General features: G+C 35.4%; 1 protein-coding gene across 1 annotated transcript; it reads left to right on the top strand.

Moving 5' to 3' along the window:
- Window positions 1-6930: 6930 nt before the first annotated feature.
- Window positions 6931-22342, top strand: LOC104898734 (hypothetical protein). The gene is made up of 16 exons (XM_010685838.4): window positions 6931-7359; window positions 7875-8253; window positions 8358-8583; window positions 8691-8924; window positions 9014-9129; window positions 9698-9796; window positions 9962-10049; window positions 11577-11803; window positions 13906-14090; window positions 14273-14472; window positions 19073-19405; window positions 19493-19594; window positions 20544-20841; window positions 21093-21241; window positions 21330-21614; window positions 21758-22342. The coding sequence occupies exons 2-16, from the start codon at window positions 7955-7957 to the stop codon at window positions 21962-21964; spliced, it is 3048 nt and encodes a 1015-aa protein (XP_010684140.1). The 5' UTR covers window positions 6931-7359; window positions 7875-7954; the 3' UTR covers window positions 21965-22342.
- The last annotated feature ends 252 nt before the right edge of the window (window positions 22343-22594 follow it).

Raw genomic sequence — 22594 nt, 5'->3', positions numbered from 1 at the left:
CCATGATTTGTTTTGTCAACCAAACAAGGCCTTAGTGGGAGTTTGAAAGCAAGTGAGTGTTATGGTTAAGTCGTAAAGCACACCGACGGCTTAGGTTAAACTCAGCGACAGTTAGAAGTCGTCGCCTAAGGACTACAGTTTCTAGAATTTTAAAAATTTTTACTGACGGCTGTACGCGGTCGTTGCTTGGTTGTACGCCGTCGCCCAGGAGACTGCATTTTCTGACATATGGCCACCAACATCACCGACGGCTTTCCACGGTCGTTGCCCTCAACGACGGTAAAAACGCACGCTGATATCTAAAAAAACCGTCGCTGGCAACGTCGGCTTTAAACAATCGCTATTCACATGTTCAACGACGGTTTTGGTGGCCGTCGCTGCCAAGCGGTCGGTAATTGTGCAATTTCTTGTAGTGATATCTCCAATAATATTCTCAAATATCATATACAATGAAACATAAATAACTATTTTCAAATCAGCTATCTATATACAAACTCAATCCTAAATCTAGGACGACACCATAATCTTACTTCACTTCCATTCTGGAGCTCTTGATACCAAACCTGCAAATTCAGAGAAGAAAATACAAAACAAACACAATTCCAAAATGAGTGGAAAACTCGTAACCTTTACTTCAGCCCGTTATAGACATTTTATTTTCTCAAATCATTTTCATTTCATTACAATGCTGGCATAGCTCACTCTCTTAAACAATCAGTGGCAAGTACGGGCTTTGGACAAAGGACAAACGCTGCCTCCAAGGTTCGTTATGGAGCCCAGCAATACTACCCCCAAGGTTATGGAGCGTAGCCGACCGTATCAGGTCAAAAGAGTAACCGTCCTCCACCCATACCTTGCCCACTTTCGATTTTCAGTTCATAAACTAAGCCAGCAAAATAGTTGCATATTCATATTCATCGAATAACGTTTCCAGAACCAACTCATATCACATTCATAACTATGGCCATATTACGAACTTATTTATCAAAAACGGAATAGAGATCCAAACACACATGGGCATGAGTAAATGATTTTACTGAACATAAAAGTTACCTGAACGCATTCCGATTCCAACAACACAACTTCCTTCATAATCCCGAATGATACTTCACTCTCATAATTATCCTCCAAGAATCACCTCACAACGAGAATGATAATCAATGACCAATCTTAATTAATATTCTAAACTAGAAACATAATCATAACCATTCCTAGAAAAAAAAATATAACCATCATACTAGCCATAACATTCTAAAAATGAACTCTAACTAATCTAAACTAAATCTGCAAAACATAAACTAAGCAATTCTATAGCTTCCACACTTATCTCCAAATATAACAACTCCAACAACATAACATCAATCGCAATAACAGAACAACAACAACAACAACAACAATAACAACATGGAATTACTTTACAAAACTTGAAATCAGAATTTCAAGAGAAAAAATAAAGAGATGAGTATACCTCCGCTCGCAAGAGCAGCGAAGAACAGAAGAACAAAGGGGTATTTCGAAGTTTCGGTACCCAACGATGGAGCACCGACGAGGACGACAATAACGCTACGACGAGGCTCCTAGGCAGGTGCGGTGAGGTTACTCGAGTCAGGTGGAGGTGGTGATAGTCAACAGCAGCGCAGGCGACACCCATGAACAACAAGCGTTGATGAAACAGAGAAGGAGAGAGAAAACGAGAACAGCAACGGCGCTGGTTCGCAGCGGCGAGACAACCCGAGGCTCCGGCGAGCTGCAAGGGGGTGGGGAAATTCCGGTGAATTGAAACAGGGGAGATGCGCGAGAGAGAGAGATGATTGATTGGGGTTTTGGGTTTCACGGGTTGGGGTTTCAATTTTGGGGTTTGTGGTTTTACGGGGAAGAAGAAAATAATTGGGTTGGGGTTTTATTTCATTAAACCGACAAAAGGGGAGGTGCAAGACCGACTTTGACTTCCTATTTGGGTCAAATACCACTCAACTTTAACTTAAAATCCAAAATATATCAATAATAACACCATAAAATTAAAAATATATATATTTTACGAACACGACAATATAATTCACATTCCACATCACAAATAAAATAAATATTTCCGAAACATAATTAACTTAATAAATATAATTATCATTAATAAAACGTTCTAAAAAACAAGGCTATTACAAGTATAGTATTACTATGTTAGGGAATATAAGTAATTGAAGTTTTAATGTTGAAAACAACTTTTAAATATTTTTAAAGGAGAATTAAAGTATTTTAAAGTTGCTGAAATTTATTTGGAGTATTGATTATAAATTTTATTGGTTGTTTTAGGCGGAGAATTCCCTGTAGGCGACTTCTAAAGTTGTTAAAGTGACCTATCAATTTGTCTACACAAGGTACTTGCAAACCTATGTGTTATTTGATGTAGTATCATGATTTTAGGAAGGAAAGTTATGTAATATCATGTATAGGAACTTTATGAGTTCATATATGATTGCTATTATGATTGAATACATGTCTTATGCATGTGTGCGGACATGTTAAGTATGAGATTTAACTATGAGATTTATATCAAGGTTGTATGGAAGATTGATGCAAGCATGTTGGTTGAGAACTTTATTTATTAATTCACATGGGGGAATTAATATTTTTATTGGTTTGGATCATGATTGAATCATGTGTTCCCTTATATTATTATTTTCACTACTCTATAAGGAATGTGGGCCTTATTGGTAAGTTGATAATTTATACCTTTGAAAGGTAAGTTGGTTGTTGGCTACGTTCAACAAATAAGAAGGATTGGATTAAAGAAGGAATTAATCTTGGGTTGTAAGTTGTATGATCACTTATTTAATCCTAAGATAAAAGAAATAAAGTTGTGTATGTTTGATTATATATTATATGTGTTGCTTGTGTGTCATAACAAGTAATTATTGGTAAATCCTGTAAAGTGAAACTTGGATAGTAATAAACTTTAGGCAAGTGCACGTCTGAAATTGGACAACCAGGAGTTAGGGTAAATGGTGAGCGGGCCATGGCTTTATTCTGGAAATCGGATTGATCATCGTTCCTATTTTTATTTACAAGGTTCATCGATATCGTAGGTCATTTGGAATATGAAGTCACGCCCGTATTTCATCTTCCTAGGTGAAGGCTAGTTTTTAGTTAGTCAACTCGGTCCAATGGCTATTCCATTAAAGTAATAAAAATGTTGTTAAAGTTTAGTTCGGTAAAAGTTATATTCAGCTTGTTATGTTGTTAATTATTCCTGTATTATTATTAGTATCATGTTAGGAATGTTTATTTATTATTATGTAGTACTCAACTTTGCTGACTACGTGCTTTATTTGTATGTATTGATCATTGCTTTGCCTTATTGATCCTCTGATGATCCATTATTGGTGAGAAGTTTCTCTGGTGCATTGACATCTATAGGTGTGCAAATGATGCATCATGGGTTTTCGAAAATGGAGAGTTTGTGTAGCATGTTGATTATTTATTGTTTTATAGTAGATACATGGTGAGCGAGCCATGGCTTTATTCTGGAAATCAGATTGATCATCGTTCCTATTTTTATTTAAAAGGTTCATCGATATCGTAGGTCATTTAGAATATGAAGTCGCGCCCGTATTTCATCTTCCTAGGTGAAGGCTAGTTTTTATTTAGTCAACTCGGTCCAATGACTATTCCATTAAAGTAATAAAAATGTTGTTAAAGTTTAGTTCGATAAAAGTTATCTTCAGCTTGTTATGTTGTTAATTATTCCTGCTTATTATTATTAGTATCATGTTAGGAATGTTTATTTATTATTATGTAGTACTCAACTTTGCTGACTACGTGCTTTATTTGTATGTATTGATCATTGCTTTGCCTTATTGATCCTCTGATGATCCATTATTGATGAGAAGTTTCTCTGGTGCATTGACATCTGTAGGTGTGCAGATGATGCATCATGGGTTTTCGAAAATGGAGAGTTTGTGTAGCATGTTGATTATTTATTGTTTTATAGTAGATACATTATATCTAAGTTTGGTTTGGAGTTAACGTTAATATTGTTGTTTGGTTTTGAAGTTGCTTTGTTATATATGATATTTCAATTTTAAAGTTAATTATATGTTTTCCGCTAATAAGTCGATATGTTATCACACGGACGATAAGGCTTTGATGATTCTCTAAGTTTTATAATTGAAAAGTATTTTGGAAAAGTGAGAATTATCGGGGTGTTACAGTCGCGCCCGTACTTCGTCTTCTGAATTGAAGACTGGTTTGGTTAGGACAACTCTTTCAATTGTCTATTCAATCTAAATTAATTAACTTATTAGTTGTGAAGTCAAGTTCGGTAAAGTTATTCTGTCATGTTATTATATTATTATTATTATTATTTATGTTTGTCTTAATGTTTATTAATATCATGCTAGGTTTTATATTTATTTGTTATGTAGTACTTAGCTCTGCTGATTACATGCTTTTGTGTGTATGTCGATCATGATTGTGTCTTATTGATCCTATGATGACTCATTTGGTGAGCAGTCTCTCAGGATCAAGTGCATCGTCCAGGGCCGTCTCGTATCATTTAGGGGCCCTGTACTAAATAAAAATAAGGCCCCAAACGGTAAAAAAAAAAGACGATTTTCTATTTATATCAAAAAGTAAAATTTCATTATACAGTTAGTACCAAAGACGAAGAACAAAGAAGACGATATAAAACCAATCACCAGCGAGGCAGTGAGCCTACCAACCTGATATACCTGAATCTTAAAGGCGTGAAAGATGATGATTTTATTTTACAGTTAATGTATTTAAAGTAAAAGCTACATAGTATTATTGTAAACTAGGAGTAGTTACAACAAACTAAAAGGAAAAGGGGGAGATTACAACGAGAGATATGTTCTGATGTTCAACTAACAATAGAAGATATTAAGTTACATAAATTTGATAAAAATGTTAGCTTGCGCAATCCAGATTAAGATAACAAACTAAGGAAGCTACATAAATCTTATCAAGAAGTGCACAATTAATAAATAAAATATCAAATATCAAAATTTCAAATTTGATAACTGAATCATTAAAAGCCCCAAGAAATAACCAGAAAATATTAACCTAGAATGTCAGATTATCAAAATGAAAACAATTAAACAACAAAATTTTCATAATTTAGAAATTACCTTCAAGTACTAGATGTGAATATCATAATATGAGAGTTTGTTTGAAGAACGTAGTGATGATTGAATAATTGAAACTACTAAGGTGTGAAACATCAACAAAACTCACAATTCACAAACGGCTTTCTTTTTTCTCTTTAGAAATTGGGGATTACGTTATTGAATTAGAAAGTTGGTTGAAGGGTCATTTAGAAAAAAAAAATACAGAGATTTTGATTCTTTTAGGTGAAAGAACCTGTTTAATTGCCTACTAAACATAAATTAGATTTGTTGGTTTGAAATTGGGAAAGATGGAGCCATTAATGGGGTTTTGGAGGAAGAGCCATTAATGGGATTTGGAGAATCGAAAGAGTCGAGAGGTGGAGTAAATGGGGGTGAACTGTTGTACGCCTGTGCGTGAATTGCTGTGCGTGAACTGAAGAAGACGCTTAATTCAAGAATTTTTTTTTCCTTTAGGCTCTAAACAAAAAAAATTGGGCCCTCATATTTTTTGGGGCCCTGTGCAGTTGCTCACCCTGCACAGGGTCTTAGCCGGGCCTAGCATCGTCCAATTTAGGTTTGAAGATCATGGGTTCGAGATTTCTTGGAGAGCTTGTGTTAATTTTAATACCCTTATAGTTGACTTTTAGATTTATGGCTTGAGTTTGACTTTTATGTTGGTTTGACTTGGTTTGGTTTTGAAGTTACTGACCCAATCAGGCTCAACCCTCATGAGTTAAGGGGTAAGAACAAGATCCTAACCCATAAAGAAACTTCCAGAGACTGAAAACTGGGGATTTATACCCAGAAGTAAATATCCACACAAACTTCTCAAATATGGGGTTGATGAGAGTCGAACTCCCGACCATGAGGTTGAGAGGTGGAAGTTCCAACCATTGGACTCACACATGATTCTCTTTGAGTCGACTTATGGCTGACTAAGTTATTGTTTTCAAAGTTATTATAAACTTTCTCACTGTAAAATTGTGAATAAGCCAATATGTTATTACACGGGCGATAATGCTTTGATAATTCTCTAAGTTTTATATTAAAAAGGTATTTTAGAAAATACAGAATTATCAGGGTGTTACACCTTTAGATTATCACATTTAGAAATTAAAACCACACAAGTTTTATCATTTATATCATCCAATGCAACATTGCCATTCCACCGACCACCATTGCTTCACAAGAGAAATGGTATCCATTCCATCACTATGCCAAAATTTCTGAAAAAATAAAGCATGCATATCATTCGGGCACGAAGCTTTATTTAGGAGACGCCACACTAGAGGTGATCATGGGCCGGCCCGCGGCCAAAAAATTTTTGCCCATTGGTCGGGCCGGGCCCAATTTCGGGCCTAAATTAGAGGGCTTTTGCGGGCCAAAACGGGCCGGGCCAGGCCAAAAAATAAACTTAAAAGTTGTTATTGGCTTGCCCAAAGCCCTCCCAAAGTCAAAAAACGGGTCGGGCTCGACCGCGGGTCGAAAAAATCTGCACAAAACCCGACCCAAAAACGGGGCGGACCGGGCCAAAATAATCACCTCTACGCCACACCTCCTTACTTGACTTATATAATAAAGAATTAAAGATTATTATTTTGAGAACAATTAACTCAATTATATATACTATTTCCACCACAAAATATGTCATATACGAAATATGTTACTATTTCTTATTATAGAGATCTCTACAAAAACCCTCACGAAGAACATAGACCAAGGCTATAAATTTGGTGACTACTCACAATGGGAAAACCAAAAGAAGAATTAATTTTTTTTTTGAGGGGAGAATTAAAAATTATTTAGTGGGTATTGGAAATAGTCCAAAAATGGAAAAAGAAAACCAACTTATGCAAGACATCCATTATTCCAAATTCCAATAGTATGACATAAATTATGGAAGAATTAAATAACATAATAATAAATTAATTACTCTTTTCCCTTGTCTCCATCCCTTTTCCTTCTCTTTCCTCAACCTAGGAAAGTACACAGGAAATTTGGGATTTTTTGATTTGGTATTTTTGATTTGGGATTTTGAGTAAAAAGAGAATATGCCATTTTTCGATTGTTTGCAACATTCCCAGATACCCAAGTTGGTTTCTTTTCTGTCTTTGATTTAAAATAAGTGGGAACATAAAAAAGGAAGAAAAAAAACCAAGAACACCGACCTTTCATCCACCATTATAATCTTTGTTTTCGTCATCCACATGCACGTTTCTCTCTCCTCATTCGCTTTCAGGTAAGCCTCCCTTGCTTCCTCACTTGTAATCTTGTTTTTTTTTTTTTTTTGTTGCTTTTGAATTTCTAGTTTTTTTTGCTATTGAAATGTTTTGGGTTCAGAATTTACCATTTGGTATGTGAATGGCACTATTTAAATGACATTTTAAGGCATTAATATTTCTGGGTTTTTGCTGTTATTATTGGTTTGATTGAGAATTTTGGTGGGTACCCTAATATTTAATTTAATTTTGGGACCATAATTGTGAATTTGATCAACCGATTTTTATCAAGTTTGTAGTGTGTAACCTTAAATTGGATTGGTTACAGGAATGAATTTTGGAATATGAGATGAAAAAACTAAGCATAATTTTTTTTTGGTTTTTGCTATTCTATTGGTTCCAAAATCTATCAGCAGCAAGTTTTGCACTATGGTTTTTGAACATATATATATTCTTCTTTAGATACTCTATATCCTTTACATGATCTTTTTCTATATAAAGTTTTGAATAGTTTGGTATTTTAATTGTTTTATAGGTCATTAAAGAAGTTGGTTGGGTTCTACAAGAAAGAAGCTGAATCTATTGTGCTAATCGGAGCTGGTTCCATATTCTGGAATGGGCTCTAACAAGGCGGCGGTTGGTTTACTAGATACAATTAAAATGGAAAGCTTCAGGACTATACTGCCTCATAATTATCCTTATCCACACGAGCATTCCCGTCATGCTATCATAGCAGTAGTCCTTGGATGCCTTTTCTTCATATCGTTCGACAACATGAATACGTTTATACAAGGGTTAGACAACAATATTAAGTGGTGGTCTATGTATTTCTGTTTGTTTGGATTCTTTTATTTTTTCTCATCACCATTCATTGGGAAGACAATCAAACCAAGCTATTCAAATTTTAGTAAGTGGTGAGTATTGCATATGTTCGGTAACATTACGTACATTTCTTTTTTATTATCAATGTATTTATTGTATCCATAGCTAATGTTTAGCTCATGGTGTGACTATGTAGGTATATTGGCTGGATTTTAGTGGCTGCTGTGTATCATCTTCCAAGTTTTCAATCAATGGGAGTTGATTTGAGGATGAACCTTTCTTTGTTTATAACAATCTATATGTCCTCCATTTTGTTTCTGTTTGTTTTTCATGTGATTTTCTATGGCCTTTGGTACCTTGGTCTTGTTGCCCGTGTGGCTGGCAAGAGGCCGGAGTTCTGGACCATCCTTCAAAATTGTGCAGTAAGTTTGATAGACTCCTTGAGTACAATGTATGGTTTTTGTTAGCTAGTTGGCATCTTAAATACACTTTATGCTAATTTGTTGCCCTTGTTTTTGGTGCTTTGCAGGTAATTAGTGTTGCTTGCTGTGTATTCTATAGTCATTGTGGAAATCGAGCTATTGTGAAAGAGAGAAATAGCTCCAGCTGGTTTTCCTTTTGGAAGAAGGAGGAGCGAAACACATGGATTGCAAAGTTTTTGCAAATGAATGAATTGAAAGACCAAGTGTGCTCTTCTTGGTTTGCTCCTGTTGGCTCTGCAAGTGACTACCCTTTGCTATCAAAGTGGGTAATTTACGGTGAGGTACGTGATCGGCATTTTTGTTGAATCTATCATGTTAATTTATCTTATAACATAGTAGGATTGCTAGCCTAATGTTTTTCCCATGGTAGTTAGCATGCAGTGGCACATGTGCGGAGTCACCAGATGAAATTTCCCCTATATATTCCTTATGGGCCACCTTCATAGGCCTTTACATAGCAAATTACGTTGTTGAAAGATCAACAGGGTGAGTTATTAATCCCTCATTCCATTTTTTTTCTTCTAAGATATACTTTTTCCTGTCCCATTTGTATTGTTTAATGTGGGGATCACTGAAATATAAGCACTAAATGAGATTCAAAGAATTTTTTCACATTCACATGTGAGGTAAATTTTGTGTAAAAAGTTTATATTAGGAGCCTGTTCTAGGGTCACTGCTCTGACAATATAAAGGACTAACATGTTTTCTCACAGCGTTTTATGCCTTTTGTATAATGTGATTCTTTTTATATTCATATATTCATGAAGTGTTTGCTAATTTTGGAAATTTCTTTCTCAAAAAAATCCAAAAGGGAAAAAAACTAGAATGTGTTTTCTATTAAAAATTATAGCAGCTAGCATCACACACCTTCATAATTTTAGATACAAAATAAATCGTATATCATTTTAGAGACGTGTTTTTCACTCAGCTGCTGCAAATGGATGATATGGTTGATCTGTTGATACTTATTCTTCTTTCATAAACTATGTTTGATACATGATGCTTTTTGTTTTTAATGTCCTCAATATCCCTTCTGCTCCATGACTTTCAACAGATGGGCTCTTACTCACCCTTTGTCGATTAAAGAATATGAAAAATTGAAGAGAAAGCAGATGAAGCCTGAGTTCTTGGACATGGTCCCTTGGTATTCAGGGTATTAGTCATCACCTATGTTATTTCTCACAATATGTTACATACTCTCTCTTTTTTCCTAGTTTATTCTTCAGAGTATGGGGCTTTTGGGGGGGGGGGGGGTCTTGGGTGAGTATTAGTTGACGGAAAGGCTGAACTTATGTCTGACTACCTTCTTCAATCTCAGGACATCAGCTGATTTATTTAAAACCGTATTTGACCTTCTGGTGTCTGTGACAGTGTTTCTTGGGCGTTTTGACATGCGTATGATGCAGGTATTACTTGATTCCTTTCTTCTCCTATTGTTGCAGCTTAATACATACTATATATACAAAAGCAAATGGAAATTTTTAGCTGCTCTTTTGTTGTGAAGCCGGATCATACTTTGGCTGCATTGCTTATTGTTAGTTTGTGAAACTTTGGACTTATGTGAGGCCCTCCGCCCTATTGCCTGAAATGTGCTGATAGGGATCAAATTATTGACGCTTGATCAAATATTTCTCTACGATTACCTCTCTAATATTAGTGTTAAAGGAGATTGGGGATGTGGAGGGATATTAGACTAATTAGAGAGATGAGCGTAGAGAAATTTGATGCAAGTCATGATGGACGAATTGGAAGTATAGAAATTTAAATTGTAGAGGTTATGGGAGTTAGTTAATTTATGTATAATGGAAGTATAGAAATTAGAATTGTAGAGGTTATGGGAGTTAGTTAATTTATGTATTATGCAATACGATACTAGAGAAGAAAGGGTTCTTTTGAGACTTTAAAGTCTTTATAAGGGAAAAACTTCTTGGTCATTCATGATAGTTTCCTTGATATCCTTTGAGAGGTTGCGAGATAATGAGACACGATAATCATCGTGAGAGATGTGCATCAAAATAGAAATTTGACAAAATTTTCTATAAGAGCTGGAAGTTAAAGAGGCTTTTGGTGTAGAGCGATGTGTTTTATGCCTGATTTTTGGGACTCCATGAGAGCTTTTTTGTGATTCTTTCTTTCTACTAAATAACTTGGGACTTCCTTTCTACTAAATATTTTTGTCCTTCACATTTTTGCTTGTTTCTTTGGTACATTTTACTGTAAACCTTACGTATTAAGATGAATATTTTTACTCGAAATTGAAGATTTGGGAACTAAGAACTTATGAAGCAATAGCAATTTCCAACTATTACAGGGAGCTAATTTTTGCTAGAAGGCTATCAGATAGTTGCTTTTTATGATTAGTCAAAGTTTAAAATTCAAGATACTCTATACATTTCAAAAGACTAGGCCACATTTGTAAGGGGCAACCTTTTTCAAGCAATCAAGATTATATTCTTCAATATTCAAACTTTTAAGAAATTCAGTTCAATCATATGTTGCAACACAGATTCATATAATCTCGATGATATCTCCCTAAAACTTGCAAAGTTCAATCATTCTTTTAAAATGTAGATGCTATTTTTCAACAAATGGATCTATCATGTTAGTAAATGAGATGAACATGAACGACAAGGAGCCGAAAAGATAGTTAAGTCTTACTGGAGTTAGGCTTGAAACTTTTTGGTCAAATTTCTAACAATATGAAAGCATCTTTTTCTTTGATTGTCTAAGTTAGTAATGTGATTTATTATTTGAAAGTGGTTATTATTATTATTATTATTATTATTATTATTATTATTATTATTATTATTATTATTATTATTGTCATTGTTATTATTATTATTATTATTATTATTATTATTATTTTTATTTTTTTTTTAATTTTTTTTTTCTGCTGCTGTTGCTGCTGTTTATGTTTGTTTTTTAATGATTAGGCTGCAATGAATACAGTTCAAGATGCAGAGAAAGGGGATCCTTTATATGATCATTTCAGGGAAAAGGACGACTTTTGGTTTGATTTTATGGCGGATACTGGTGATGGGGGGAACTCCTCATACAGTATTGCACGGTTACTTGCTCAACCTAAGCTTCATGTGAAAGATGGGGACTCCGTACAAGCTCTTCCTCGTGGCAATTTGCTTCTTATTGGGGGAGATCTTGCGTAAGCTCTGACCTCTTTTTTTTTTTATATTGAATATGTACACAACTGCACGTAACATAGCTTCGTGAGGTTTGAATTCATGATAACTTGGGTCTTTGCTTTTCCAGTAACTTATGAGCATTTTTGTGACTACAAACTAGTTGATCATAATTGGTAGTAATACCTTTTCTTTCTCAAGGCTTCTCTTATAATTTTTGACAGTCTATGTAGGACACTGTAAAGGAGAAAGTAGAAAATGGGGAAAGATGAGAAAAATCACGTGAGTAAACTAAAAGACCAAAAATAATTCATAAATATGTGACTTGAACATCAGATAGTCAGATGGCCTGAACCTTAGAACCGCCAGTGGGACAGATTTGAGCTCCTTGATGAATCTGAGACAAAAACATATCTTGCTCTAGTTTAGACGTACAGTCTCCGGATCTTTGTAAATGCATTTAGACCTTAGTATATGACCCAGGGAAAAAAAATGCGGTCGCGGTCGCGTTCGCGGTAACGGTCACGTTTTCGCGGGAACGGCCCGTAACGGCCAAATAGAACGTTTCGCGGCCGTCGCGGCGTGAATTTTTTGGAAAACACTTAAGTGGCAATTTCATTTTGTTTTATATTTTTTCACTTTATGTTGTGTCTAATAGTATTATAAACACTGTTTGGGATATTTACAAATATATTTTAAACTTATTTTTTTATTTAATTTGCTGTTTGTAGTTTTGTTATTCACTACAAGGCTTATTAATCGATAAGTAAACTGGATAATGCTTTCTTTTTTAAAACAAAACCTTCGTTTTTACAGATGGAGGAGAAAAATAATTTAAAAGATCTGGGAAAATGGACAAGCGTTGAATTCTTGAATAGATGGAGGAGAAAAATAAGGTTCTAGAAAATTACAGTTGTAAAAGAAATTACTGTGAAAAAAAAGGTTTTATAAAAGAAAAAGGAAAAAAGAGAAAACTCATGCACGTGATAACCATAGACTGCATCTCTTCTGTTTGACCAACTAGTACAGCCTATGGAGTAATAAAACAGAAAAAGAAAAAAAAAAAGAGAGAGAGAAGGAGAAATGAACGATATATGAGTTTCTCAGCAAACTTACCTGGCTCACCGGCAGATATGGTGCCAGAGCCGACCAGACATCTCTTGCCGGCATATTCTGCCTTGACAGACGACGTAGTGGCTGTCAATTGCATCCCTTGTGTCACGCATATTAGGGTTTCTATGAAGGTGGGATCTAATTTAGGGTTTAAAAGAAGTATTTCAAAGAAATTAATTGAGGGGTTTTGATCGAAATTGAGATTTAATGATCATGTAAGATTTAAACTTTCAGTTTAAGTTAAATCTAATGATCATGAGCCTCTTTTCTCTTTAACTTTTTCTTCCTTTATCTTTTTTTCAAATATAACGGGCGTTCTTATATAAAACCCGTTACAGAAAACGGCGTTCCACCGTTACAGAACGGCGTCGCGGCGAGTTTCGTGTGAATTTTAACTCCCGGCGTTATAACGGTGTTTCTCGGAACGGTGGGTCTGAAATCCGTTACAGAACGGCCGTTCTGTAACGGAATGGACGAGTTTTTGATCCATATTATGACCTGACTTGGGGACTCAACAGCTTTTTATCGTGCATGTGAAACCTGGTTTTTCATTAGTAATACGCGATAAGTGACTGACCTAAGCAAACCACTGGAAATGAATTGAGGTGATGGCGAAAGTACTTTTTGATAATATTAAACCATGAATGAAGACCAACCCTCTCTAAAATCTAAGGTTCCAGTGTTTGAAACTTTTGTTCATTTAGATGAGTGCATGCTGATCTGGCTGTTCCATCGTGGTTTACTTCTCTTAGCTTTTTCCCATCGACTCTTTATTTATCTCATTGACTTAGCTAAAATAGTGGCAGTTGTATCAAAGAAATAAATGGCAAGACACTGAATACAGTTTACATTCATTCTCTCTACACGCTTTTGATTATGAGAATCTTGATCACTGGTCCGATGGTGCTTATATCATTGTAGGCAGAGCCACTTACGAAGTTGTTTTTTGTGAGTAATTTGGTGTGATTTTGGTAAATCATTGGACATTTTCTGAATTTTTTACTTCCTACAGATATCCTAATCCATCTACATTCACTTATGAGAGTCGCTTCTTTCGACCTTTTGAATATGCCCTCCAGCCTCCGTCTTGGTATAAAGAAGAGCATATAGCTGTGAAGAAGCCAGAACTACCCTGTGGCGTGTCTGATTTGAAGCACTATGATGGACCTCAATGTTTTATTATCCCTGGAAATCATGGTTTGTGCTGACTTCTCCTGGAAACCAACATGTACTAGTGTAGAAGAAAATTTGGAATGATTTTTCTTCTGACTTTTTTGTAGATTTCATGTTACAATATCATTCCAAGTTTTCTTTACATCTTAATTTACCTTATTTGTGTTCAGGCAAACGATAATGTGGTTCCATTACTTGATTTACAGATTGGTTTGACGGACTACACACTTTTATGAGATACATATGCCATAAGAGTTGGTTTGGTGGATGGCTTATGCCTCAGAAGAAAAGTTACTTTGCCTTGCAGCTGCCTAAAGGATGGTGGGTATTTGGGCTTGATCTAGCACTACATGGAGATATTGATGTTTATCAGTTCAAGTTCTTTTCAGAACTTATCAAGGACAAGGTACCTAACCGTTGGTTTTCTAATTAGTCTGTTTTATTATATCATGGTCTGGGAAAGCGTACCTAAACTTGTGTGATAACATAATCCCTCACCATATTATATATTCAAGTATCTGCAAATTCGAGCATGTTTGGCTCAACATTTTTGGGCTCCTAGAAAGGGAATCAATTACCTAATCCCTTTCTTGTTGTTGATTCAATCCCTACCATACTTGTTGGTATTGGATTTCCCTAATTTGTTACCGTTCCAGAGGCTTTCCTCTCCCCTCAAGTAACGAATCCTCCTTTTAGTGGTAATGGGTTACCGTTTTTCTTTTCTTTCATGGCTTGAACCAAACACCTAATTAAGTTAACAATTTTCGTTACTATTTTCCTCCTCTATTTGATTCCATGCCCTCTCCATTTGCGTGGTTCCAACCAAAGAAGAATTTAATAGTTACTCAAAGAGCTTCAACCCCTCTTTTGAGTTGATAGTGTGATATTTGGTTTGGCTAATCCAATTTTTCTCTTGATGCATTCCCCAATCGGTAATTTTATATGGAATCTGAAATTCGGAATTCATTGCTTATGGATGAACATAATAGTAAAGCTCTTAGGACTGCGAATGTACTATTCTTTTTCTTAATACTTCTTTTGATTCTAAATAAGTGGAACAGCTTGATTTTTGAACTATTCACATGCCAACTTTGATTGTAAATTTTTACTAATATATAAACATAGACGTTACCATATTAAATATTACTCCCTCTATATTTTTTTATCTTTCCTATTTTGACTTTGCACGTTTGTTAATGCACTTATTCTACATTAAATATCTTTCATTACATATTAGTAAAAATTATAATAATTGAATATTAATAAAGTACTCATTGAGACGAATCAAACAAGACCCCACATGACTATATTTTTTCTTATATATTGAGAAAAATCTAGATGATTCTCTCCAGTTGTGAATAGTGTCTAGATTCTAAGTGAGAAAGATAAAAAAAATATAGAGAGAGTATTGGGTTTGACAATAGGGGTCTGAATTTTGGGTGGTAATTTTTAAAAGGTCTGAACTATTGATTAACCTGTGTAGGTCCAACTTTAGGGGATCTTAACTTCTGGCGGGCCTTAGCTATGAAGCATGGGTACGGTGGTTGAGTGCCGTATCCCGTACCCGGTACGGGTACGATCCGGGGACGGTACGGATACGGGGTGGATTCGTACCCAATCCGTACCTGAGAAGCTGGGTACGAGTGCTTCTTATGGGGACGAATCCGCTTCAAAGTGGGCTAGAACAAAACGTACCCATATGACTTTCATGAAATTTCAGAGTAAAAAAACTTTTAAAAACTTGAGATCAGATCTTAATGACATTTTGACAGAAAAGAAAAAATTTGAACCCAGAATTATTTAGATGAAGAAGAAGAGAGGATGAAGAAAAAAAAATTGAAGAAGAAGAAAGTGGAGGAAGAAGACGACGAAAGTAGAGGAAGAGGGTAAAAAGAAAACCACTGGCAGGCTGGCAGCAATCAATTACCCCTCCCTTTCAGCTACTTTACAGCTGTTATTTTTTTGTTTTTTAAATCCCCTCCCTTCTTTGTTTTTTAAATTAAAACGTGGGTTGGGTACTTTTTTTTTGTTTTTTAAATCTCCTTTCCTTCTTTACATTTGTCATTTCTCTAGTAGAAGATTACTATTTCTACAGTTTTCTCTCTATCTTTATTAAAGTGCTATCATTTTCTTTACTAAGTTTGTACTCCGTACTTCTTTTTTTCATTTTATATTATTATATTATTATTATTAAATAACAATACTAACCATAAAAACAAACAAACAACCATAACGACATATATTATTTTTGTTAAAAAAATATTTTTTTGCCGAATCCAATCCGTACCCGTTTTTAGAAATTTTGATTTTGCCGTTTTCCGTCCCCGTACCCGTCCCCGTACCCGTTCCCGTATCCGTATCGGTGCTACCTAGGGCCTTAGTGACTTGAAATTGACTTAATAGGTCATAATTTTTAAAATGCGGGTTGTACCAGAAAAGGTTGATTAAGGGTGAGAAGCAGGAACTTGGTGAGATATTTCTAAAAATTGTTAGTTTCAAGTAATCGAGTCCTGCTAAAAGTTAAGACCCCTTAAAGTAGGGACCTATACAGGTTAATTAATAGTTCAAACTTTTCAAAAACTATCGCCCAAAATTGAGACCCCTATTGTCCATTTTTCTTTTTTCATAATTTCAACTTTTTATAATTTTTGCTAATACATAAATAGAGATATTATTGTTCAAAGTTTTTGCATTGGCAAACGTGAAAGTCAAAGTGTTATACTTATCCTAGAAACAAGGAAGTATTTTTTTTATATTAATTTATGCTTTTAACCATTAGCTATATATATTAATGTGTTTTCCGAGGATAAAAATGAATTTTCTTTTAAAGCAGAAATATGTCTGAACTCAGCTGCATTGCGGATCCTCATTATAGCCTCGTGTTGGTCTCCTTCCCTCAGTAACCCTAGGATAAATAATAATGAAAAATAACAGAATTGAAATTGCTGGCAAAAGTATAACACCATTATTAAATTGGTTCCTTTTTCCTTTTGATTTGCTCTCAAAGTTCTTGAAATTCTCTTTTCTTGCTCCCCTCCTCGATCAATCTACCTTAAACTCTCCTCTTCTTCTTCTCCACTCATCTGTTACTGAATGGAAGGACACTTGCAAAATGGCTGTCTTATAATTGGTCTATACAGCTCATCTCTCCCTCATGTGCACGCACATACACATGTCACTGAGAATTCGGTTTTATTTCTTCTATATGATCTTACATCCAGCTTTCACCTTATTCAAGAAATGTATTAATTTTATCATGTCACTATTTGAGAATTTGGTGAGTTAATTACTCCACGTGTTAGGGCTTGAGGTAGATGGATACTTGGTAATGGGCATTTTTTTATTTTCTTCTAGTAGTAAGTGAGTGGTCACATGGTTTTTCCTGTGTTGTGAACTTTCTTTTTTTTTGAAATTAAGTTGTCTTTTATTCTTGTAATATTAAGCTATGTATGGAATTCATTTTTCTTTATTTTGTAATCTTTTTTTTTTGTCGAATCCATGCTATAACCGTCTTTTGAAATTTGATTGTAGAATTTTCTGTCCCTATCCCATATCCATCCTCCCATCCATTTTGGTGCTACTTAAAATAGTAATATCAGTTGCCCATATTAGTTGCAAGAGTTTGACTTTTGCACTATTCATATGCTTCGCTTTGATCATAATATGTGAACTTGTAGCCAATAAATTGAACATACAGTGTATGTAAATATAACAAGTTGATACCTCGTAACAAAAATTAACTCATCATTTTCAGTGCTTGAAAGTTCCTCCATCACATTATGACGTGACAATCATCTTAACAAAAGAATAATCCAACAAATATATACTTCCTGGTGCTTCAAAATACTTGCTACACTTCCCTATTATGGAAATGTCACAATTTATTTCCCTAAGATGGAAATGTCACAGTACTTGCTGCATAGTGCATATCCTAAATGGACTTCATGACCCCTAAACTTTCAAAAATAGCCTTAAAAGCTGGTGGTCCCCTTTCTTAAAAACTTCCCACTTGCTCTATGTAGCAAGTATCTTGAAGCGAAGGATACGGCTCTTGAGGATCGAATCGCGTACCGGGTATGGGTTCGGCGTCCCCAAAATGAACAAAAATCTGGGAATGTTTGATGCTCTTGGGTATGGCTAGGCGGAATCTGGGTACGTTTTGGGTATGGTTGGGGCTTGGTGAGAGACGTACCCAGCCTTGTAAAAGTCAGATCTAGGGTTTTCTACAATTTTCCTCATTCCGATTGTCTGCCTTTCCAACTCTTTCAGAAGTCGCTCAACCCCCTTTCTCTCCCTCATCTTCACCGGCCACCAAGCCTCGCTGGCAAGCAGCACAACTGCTAAGCAGTCACGCAAGTAGCAATGCTCGTATTTTTCTTTTCTCGCTAATTCCTCGTCTGGTTTACTTTTTTTAGTTGAATGGAGATGGGTCAAAAGTAGAATTACGCACGTAAAAGAGGGGCTTGTAGTCTTGTAGACTCTAGAGTAAGAGTACAACACATTTATTTACTTATTTCTTAAATAAAGCTGTAGTCCACTGCAACCTTTTTGTTTCTCTCTCATGGACATGGTCTGATTCACTTATCTCAGGAAGGGGTTAAAGACTTAACAGTGTCCAGCTAACCAGTTTTTTTTTTGAAAGAAAGCTATGTAATCTGATGACATTATGTGCACGGATGTGTTTAAGTTCTCTTGCTGTATGCTTTTAGTTTTCCTCTTCATGGACAGTTTCCTCATCAGCCTTTTGTTGTGCACTTGAAGCTTTCTGACTTTTCCTTGACTTCCATGATTTACCCATAATCTCTCTAGTATCTACCTGGATAAGTTTCACAGATCATTGTTTATATTGAGTGCATATCAAATTTCAGAAAGTTGTTACCATTATCATATAGCCCACATCAAGCTATATCTTTTCTACAATTCTTTTATTTTGATAGATCCCTCACATCTAAGTTTTTGTTTTTAATTGCTGACGTGTTGTCCTCCCCTCTTGTCAATTGATTTAGGTTGAAGATAATGATTCTGTAATTATTATGACTCATGAACCAAATTGGCTTTTGGATTGGTATTGGAATCATTCTTCTGGTAAGAATGTGGCATATCTAATTCGTGACCATCTAAAAGGAAGGTGCAAGCTCCGAATGGCTGGTGATTTGCATCATTATATGCGTCATTCCTGTGTCCCATCAGATAAACCTGCTTATGTGCACCATCTCCTTGTGAATGGTTGTGGTGGGGCTTTTTTGCATCCGACTCACGTCTTCAGTAATTTTAGAAAATTTTATGGAACCCTCTATGAGATGAAGGCTGCATATCCTTCATGTGAAGATTCAAGCAAGGTAAGATTAGACTTATAGAGTTTTCGGTTCACCTTGTTTTGATTCATATAACCACTCTTAAATTGTTTGGTTCTAATTTTTTGGCAGATAGCTTTAGGAAATATATTGAAGTTCAGAAAGAAGAATTGGCAATTTGACTTCATTGGTGGAATCATCTATTTCGTGCTAGCCTTTTCAATGTTTCCTCAGGTAACTGTACTCTTTTGTTTCTTTCACATAGCGTGCTGATACAATGTCGTGGTACCTCTATGTTGAATATTATGCTAATTGATGTGGACGTGTTTCCAACCTTTGGTTAAGCTTTCAAAAACCCTAGAATCTTGAAAGAAAGATGAGTTGTTGATGGTTCCTTGGTTGAATTTTTAATGAAACACTAGAACACTCAAAGATGGTACTATTTGATTGAACACTCAACACTGAAATAGGGTCTTGATTCGACTAAGTATTTTTAACTCAATCAATCAATCACTAAACTCAATTCTCTCCTGAATTAAATTCAATGGTTTGTTGTAAAGCAATAAACTCACATGCAAGTAATAAACTCACGAAAATTATAAAATTCAACTAACTATTGAACGTAATACAACCTAGTGTATATATATTCGAGCAAATAACTCCTACTATGCTTAGGACAAGTCTCTAAGTCATATTACCAATGAAACTCTTGAAGATAACAAAGAAATAACAAGATAATATAAAAGAGTCGTATATGCTCGAAACAAGAGAAACCTATTCCAAGTGGAATAGTAAAAACTTGTGAGCCAAATCTATAAAATGAATTGCCACCTACATTCCTTTTAGAACCTACTTTCCTATTAGAACTTGGAACGTTTCACGCCACCCTTCGTTCCTAACAGAAATAGGAATGTCTTATAAACCTCCATTTCTCAAGCATGGTCGAACTCATTCCAAGTAACACAAGTGAGGAACTCTTGTTTAGAAGCAAACAAGTTGAACCCATAGTATCCAACACCGAGGTAATTGGTTCTTTTTGCACAAATGCCTTTGAATCCACATCACTAATCCCTACTCTTATTCTGTTTTCCTGCTCCCTAGGAAGCCACAATACTACCTATGTTGCCTGCTCCTTTGACTGTATATATCTCTTGGTTCTGACTACTGTATTATTCTTTTTTAGTGCCAGCTCGATCATATATTGCGAGGAGATTCCTTCTCTGGTCATTTGAGCAGTTTATTTAGCACTGTGTTGGATTCTTTGTGGTATGTACTGGAACATTCTTATGTGTCCTTCATAGGGACTCTTCTGTTGCTGATAACGGCGATAACTTTTGTCCCATCAAAGATCTCACGTAAAAGGCGGATAGTCATAGGAATCATTCATGTCTCAGCACACGTTACTGCTGCTCTTATCTTAATGTTGCTGTTGGAGCTGGGTGTTGAGATGTGTATTCGGCATCAGCTGCTGGCAACATCTGGTAGGCTTTATCATCTATGGCTCCTAGGATAATTTTGTTTATAATTTTATTACAAATGTTTTTTCTCGTTTTCTTATAAGAAACCTTGCATCATTGCACAAAATTTTATGATGTTTTCAGTAGCATATGTTTTGTCACCTTTGATTTAAGTCCCTTCTCATGGTTCATATCCTGCAGCAAGGTTCCTGAGTTTCCTTTGGAATTTTTGATTGCCTGGTTAAGGCTTACGTATTGAACTGCCTTCATTTCAGGTTATCACACTTTATACGAGTGGTACAGACAAATGGAGAGAGAACACTTTCCTGACCCAACTGGCCTTCGAGCACGTATTGAACAATGGACTTTTGGTCTTTATCCAGCATGCATCAAGTATTTAATGTTTGCTTTTGATGTCCCTGAGGTACATCTCTTAAACAATCCAAACTAAATGAACTGTTTTTTTTTAGCGAGTTTGTATTATCTGGTCTAAGGCTGTGGGAAAAAAATAGGTGATGGCTGTCACAAGGAGCAACATTTGCAAGAATGGGATACAGTCACTGTCCAGAGGTTATGCTGCGATATACTATGCCTCCGTTTTCCTTTATTACTGGGTGTTCTCAACCCCAGTTGTGTCTTTGATATTTGGAAGTTACTTGTATGTTTGCATCAATTGGTTTCACATACATTTCGATGAAGCTTTCTCCTCCTTGCGCATTGCAAACTACAAGTCATTCACTCGCTTCCACATCAAATGTAACGGTGACTTGGAAGTTTTTACCCTAGCTGTTGATAAGGTATATGCAAGCTGATTGTTTAACCTTGTAATTTCCAATCTTGTCCAAAGAGTAGTTTGTCAATTCTATTAGTCTTTTGTAGATTTAAACTTTTATTATAAACCTCTTAGATTGTCCTATACTCCTATGTTTACATTACACAGGTGCCAAAGAAATGGAAGTTGGATCCAAAATGGGATGGAGAGCCAAAACAATCGCAGCAGTCAAGTCATTGCAGAAAGCACCCAAGCAAATGGACTGCCACTAGCAAGCACCAGGATCCATTATCCACGGTTAGGATTATAGACCAATTTGTAATCCAGAAGACTGAAAGCACCGACTTGCTCAATAATGGACCAGTTCAGATCTGACTTCCCTAGGACATTGGTAACATATGTAGATTTTATGGTTAGGAAAGCTTCTTAGGTTAAGCCACAGCCCACAGGTAAATAGTTAAAAGAAAGTAAAAACTTCTTCCCTAACCCTTACTGTATATATTTACTTCATGGTTAATTCTCAAGTTCTTTGCATATCAGCTGTTGTATTTGCTTGGCCATCAAATATAGAATTGAGAGCCAAATGAAATCATTAGCTTGCATAAACTATTGATAGCTCTTTTAAAGTTCCACGGCAAAATCTGTAGCAGAGAATGTAAAGTACACCTATTTGTTTCGTCTGTAATATTCCCGTTTGTCGTCCCTTCTACCTAATTATCAAGTAAGTTGAAATACCAATTTTTGAGGTTGTTACGAGCTTTCTTCACATGTTTTAAACAGGTAAAAACAAGGATGTATTCCAAATCTAATAGGGGAGAGAAAAGAGATAGCACAGTTAAAAAAAATTCACATGTTTGTCTTTAAATTTGTAAGTTTATTTGGTAAAACACTTTCAAAGTTGGTATTGTTTTTCATTAGTAAACCAGTATTTAGGCCCGGACGAAGTCCTGGATTTTCTCTTTGTTACAATTTATTAGTAGTTAAATAAGTATTCTCATACTCATT

This window comes from Beta vulgaris, chromosome 1 (genome assembly GCF_026745355.1).
Source record: "Beta vulgaris subsp. vulgaris cultivar EL10 chromosome 1, EL10.2, whole genome shotgun sequence".
Classification (NCBI taxonomy): domain Eukaryota; kingdom Viridiplantae; phylum Streptophyta; class Magnoliopsida; order Caryophyllales; family Amaranthaceae; genus Beta; species Beta vulgaris.
The sequence above is the reverse complement of the archived record's forward strand: the minus strand, read 5'-3'. Positions and strand labels throughout refer to the sequence as shown.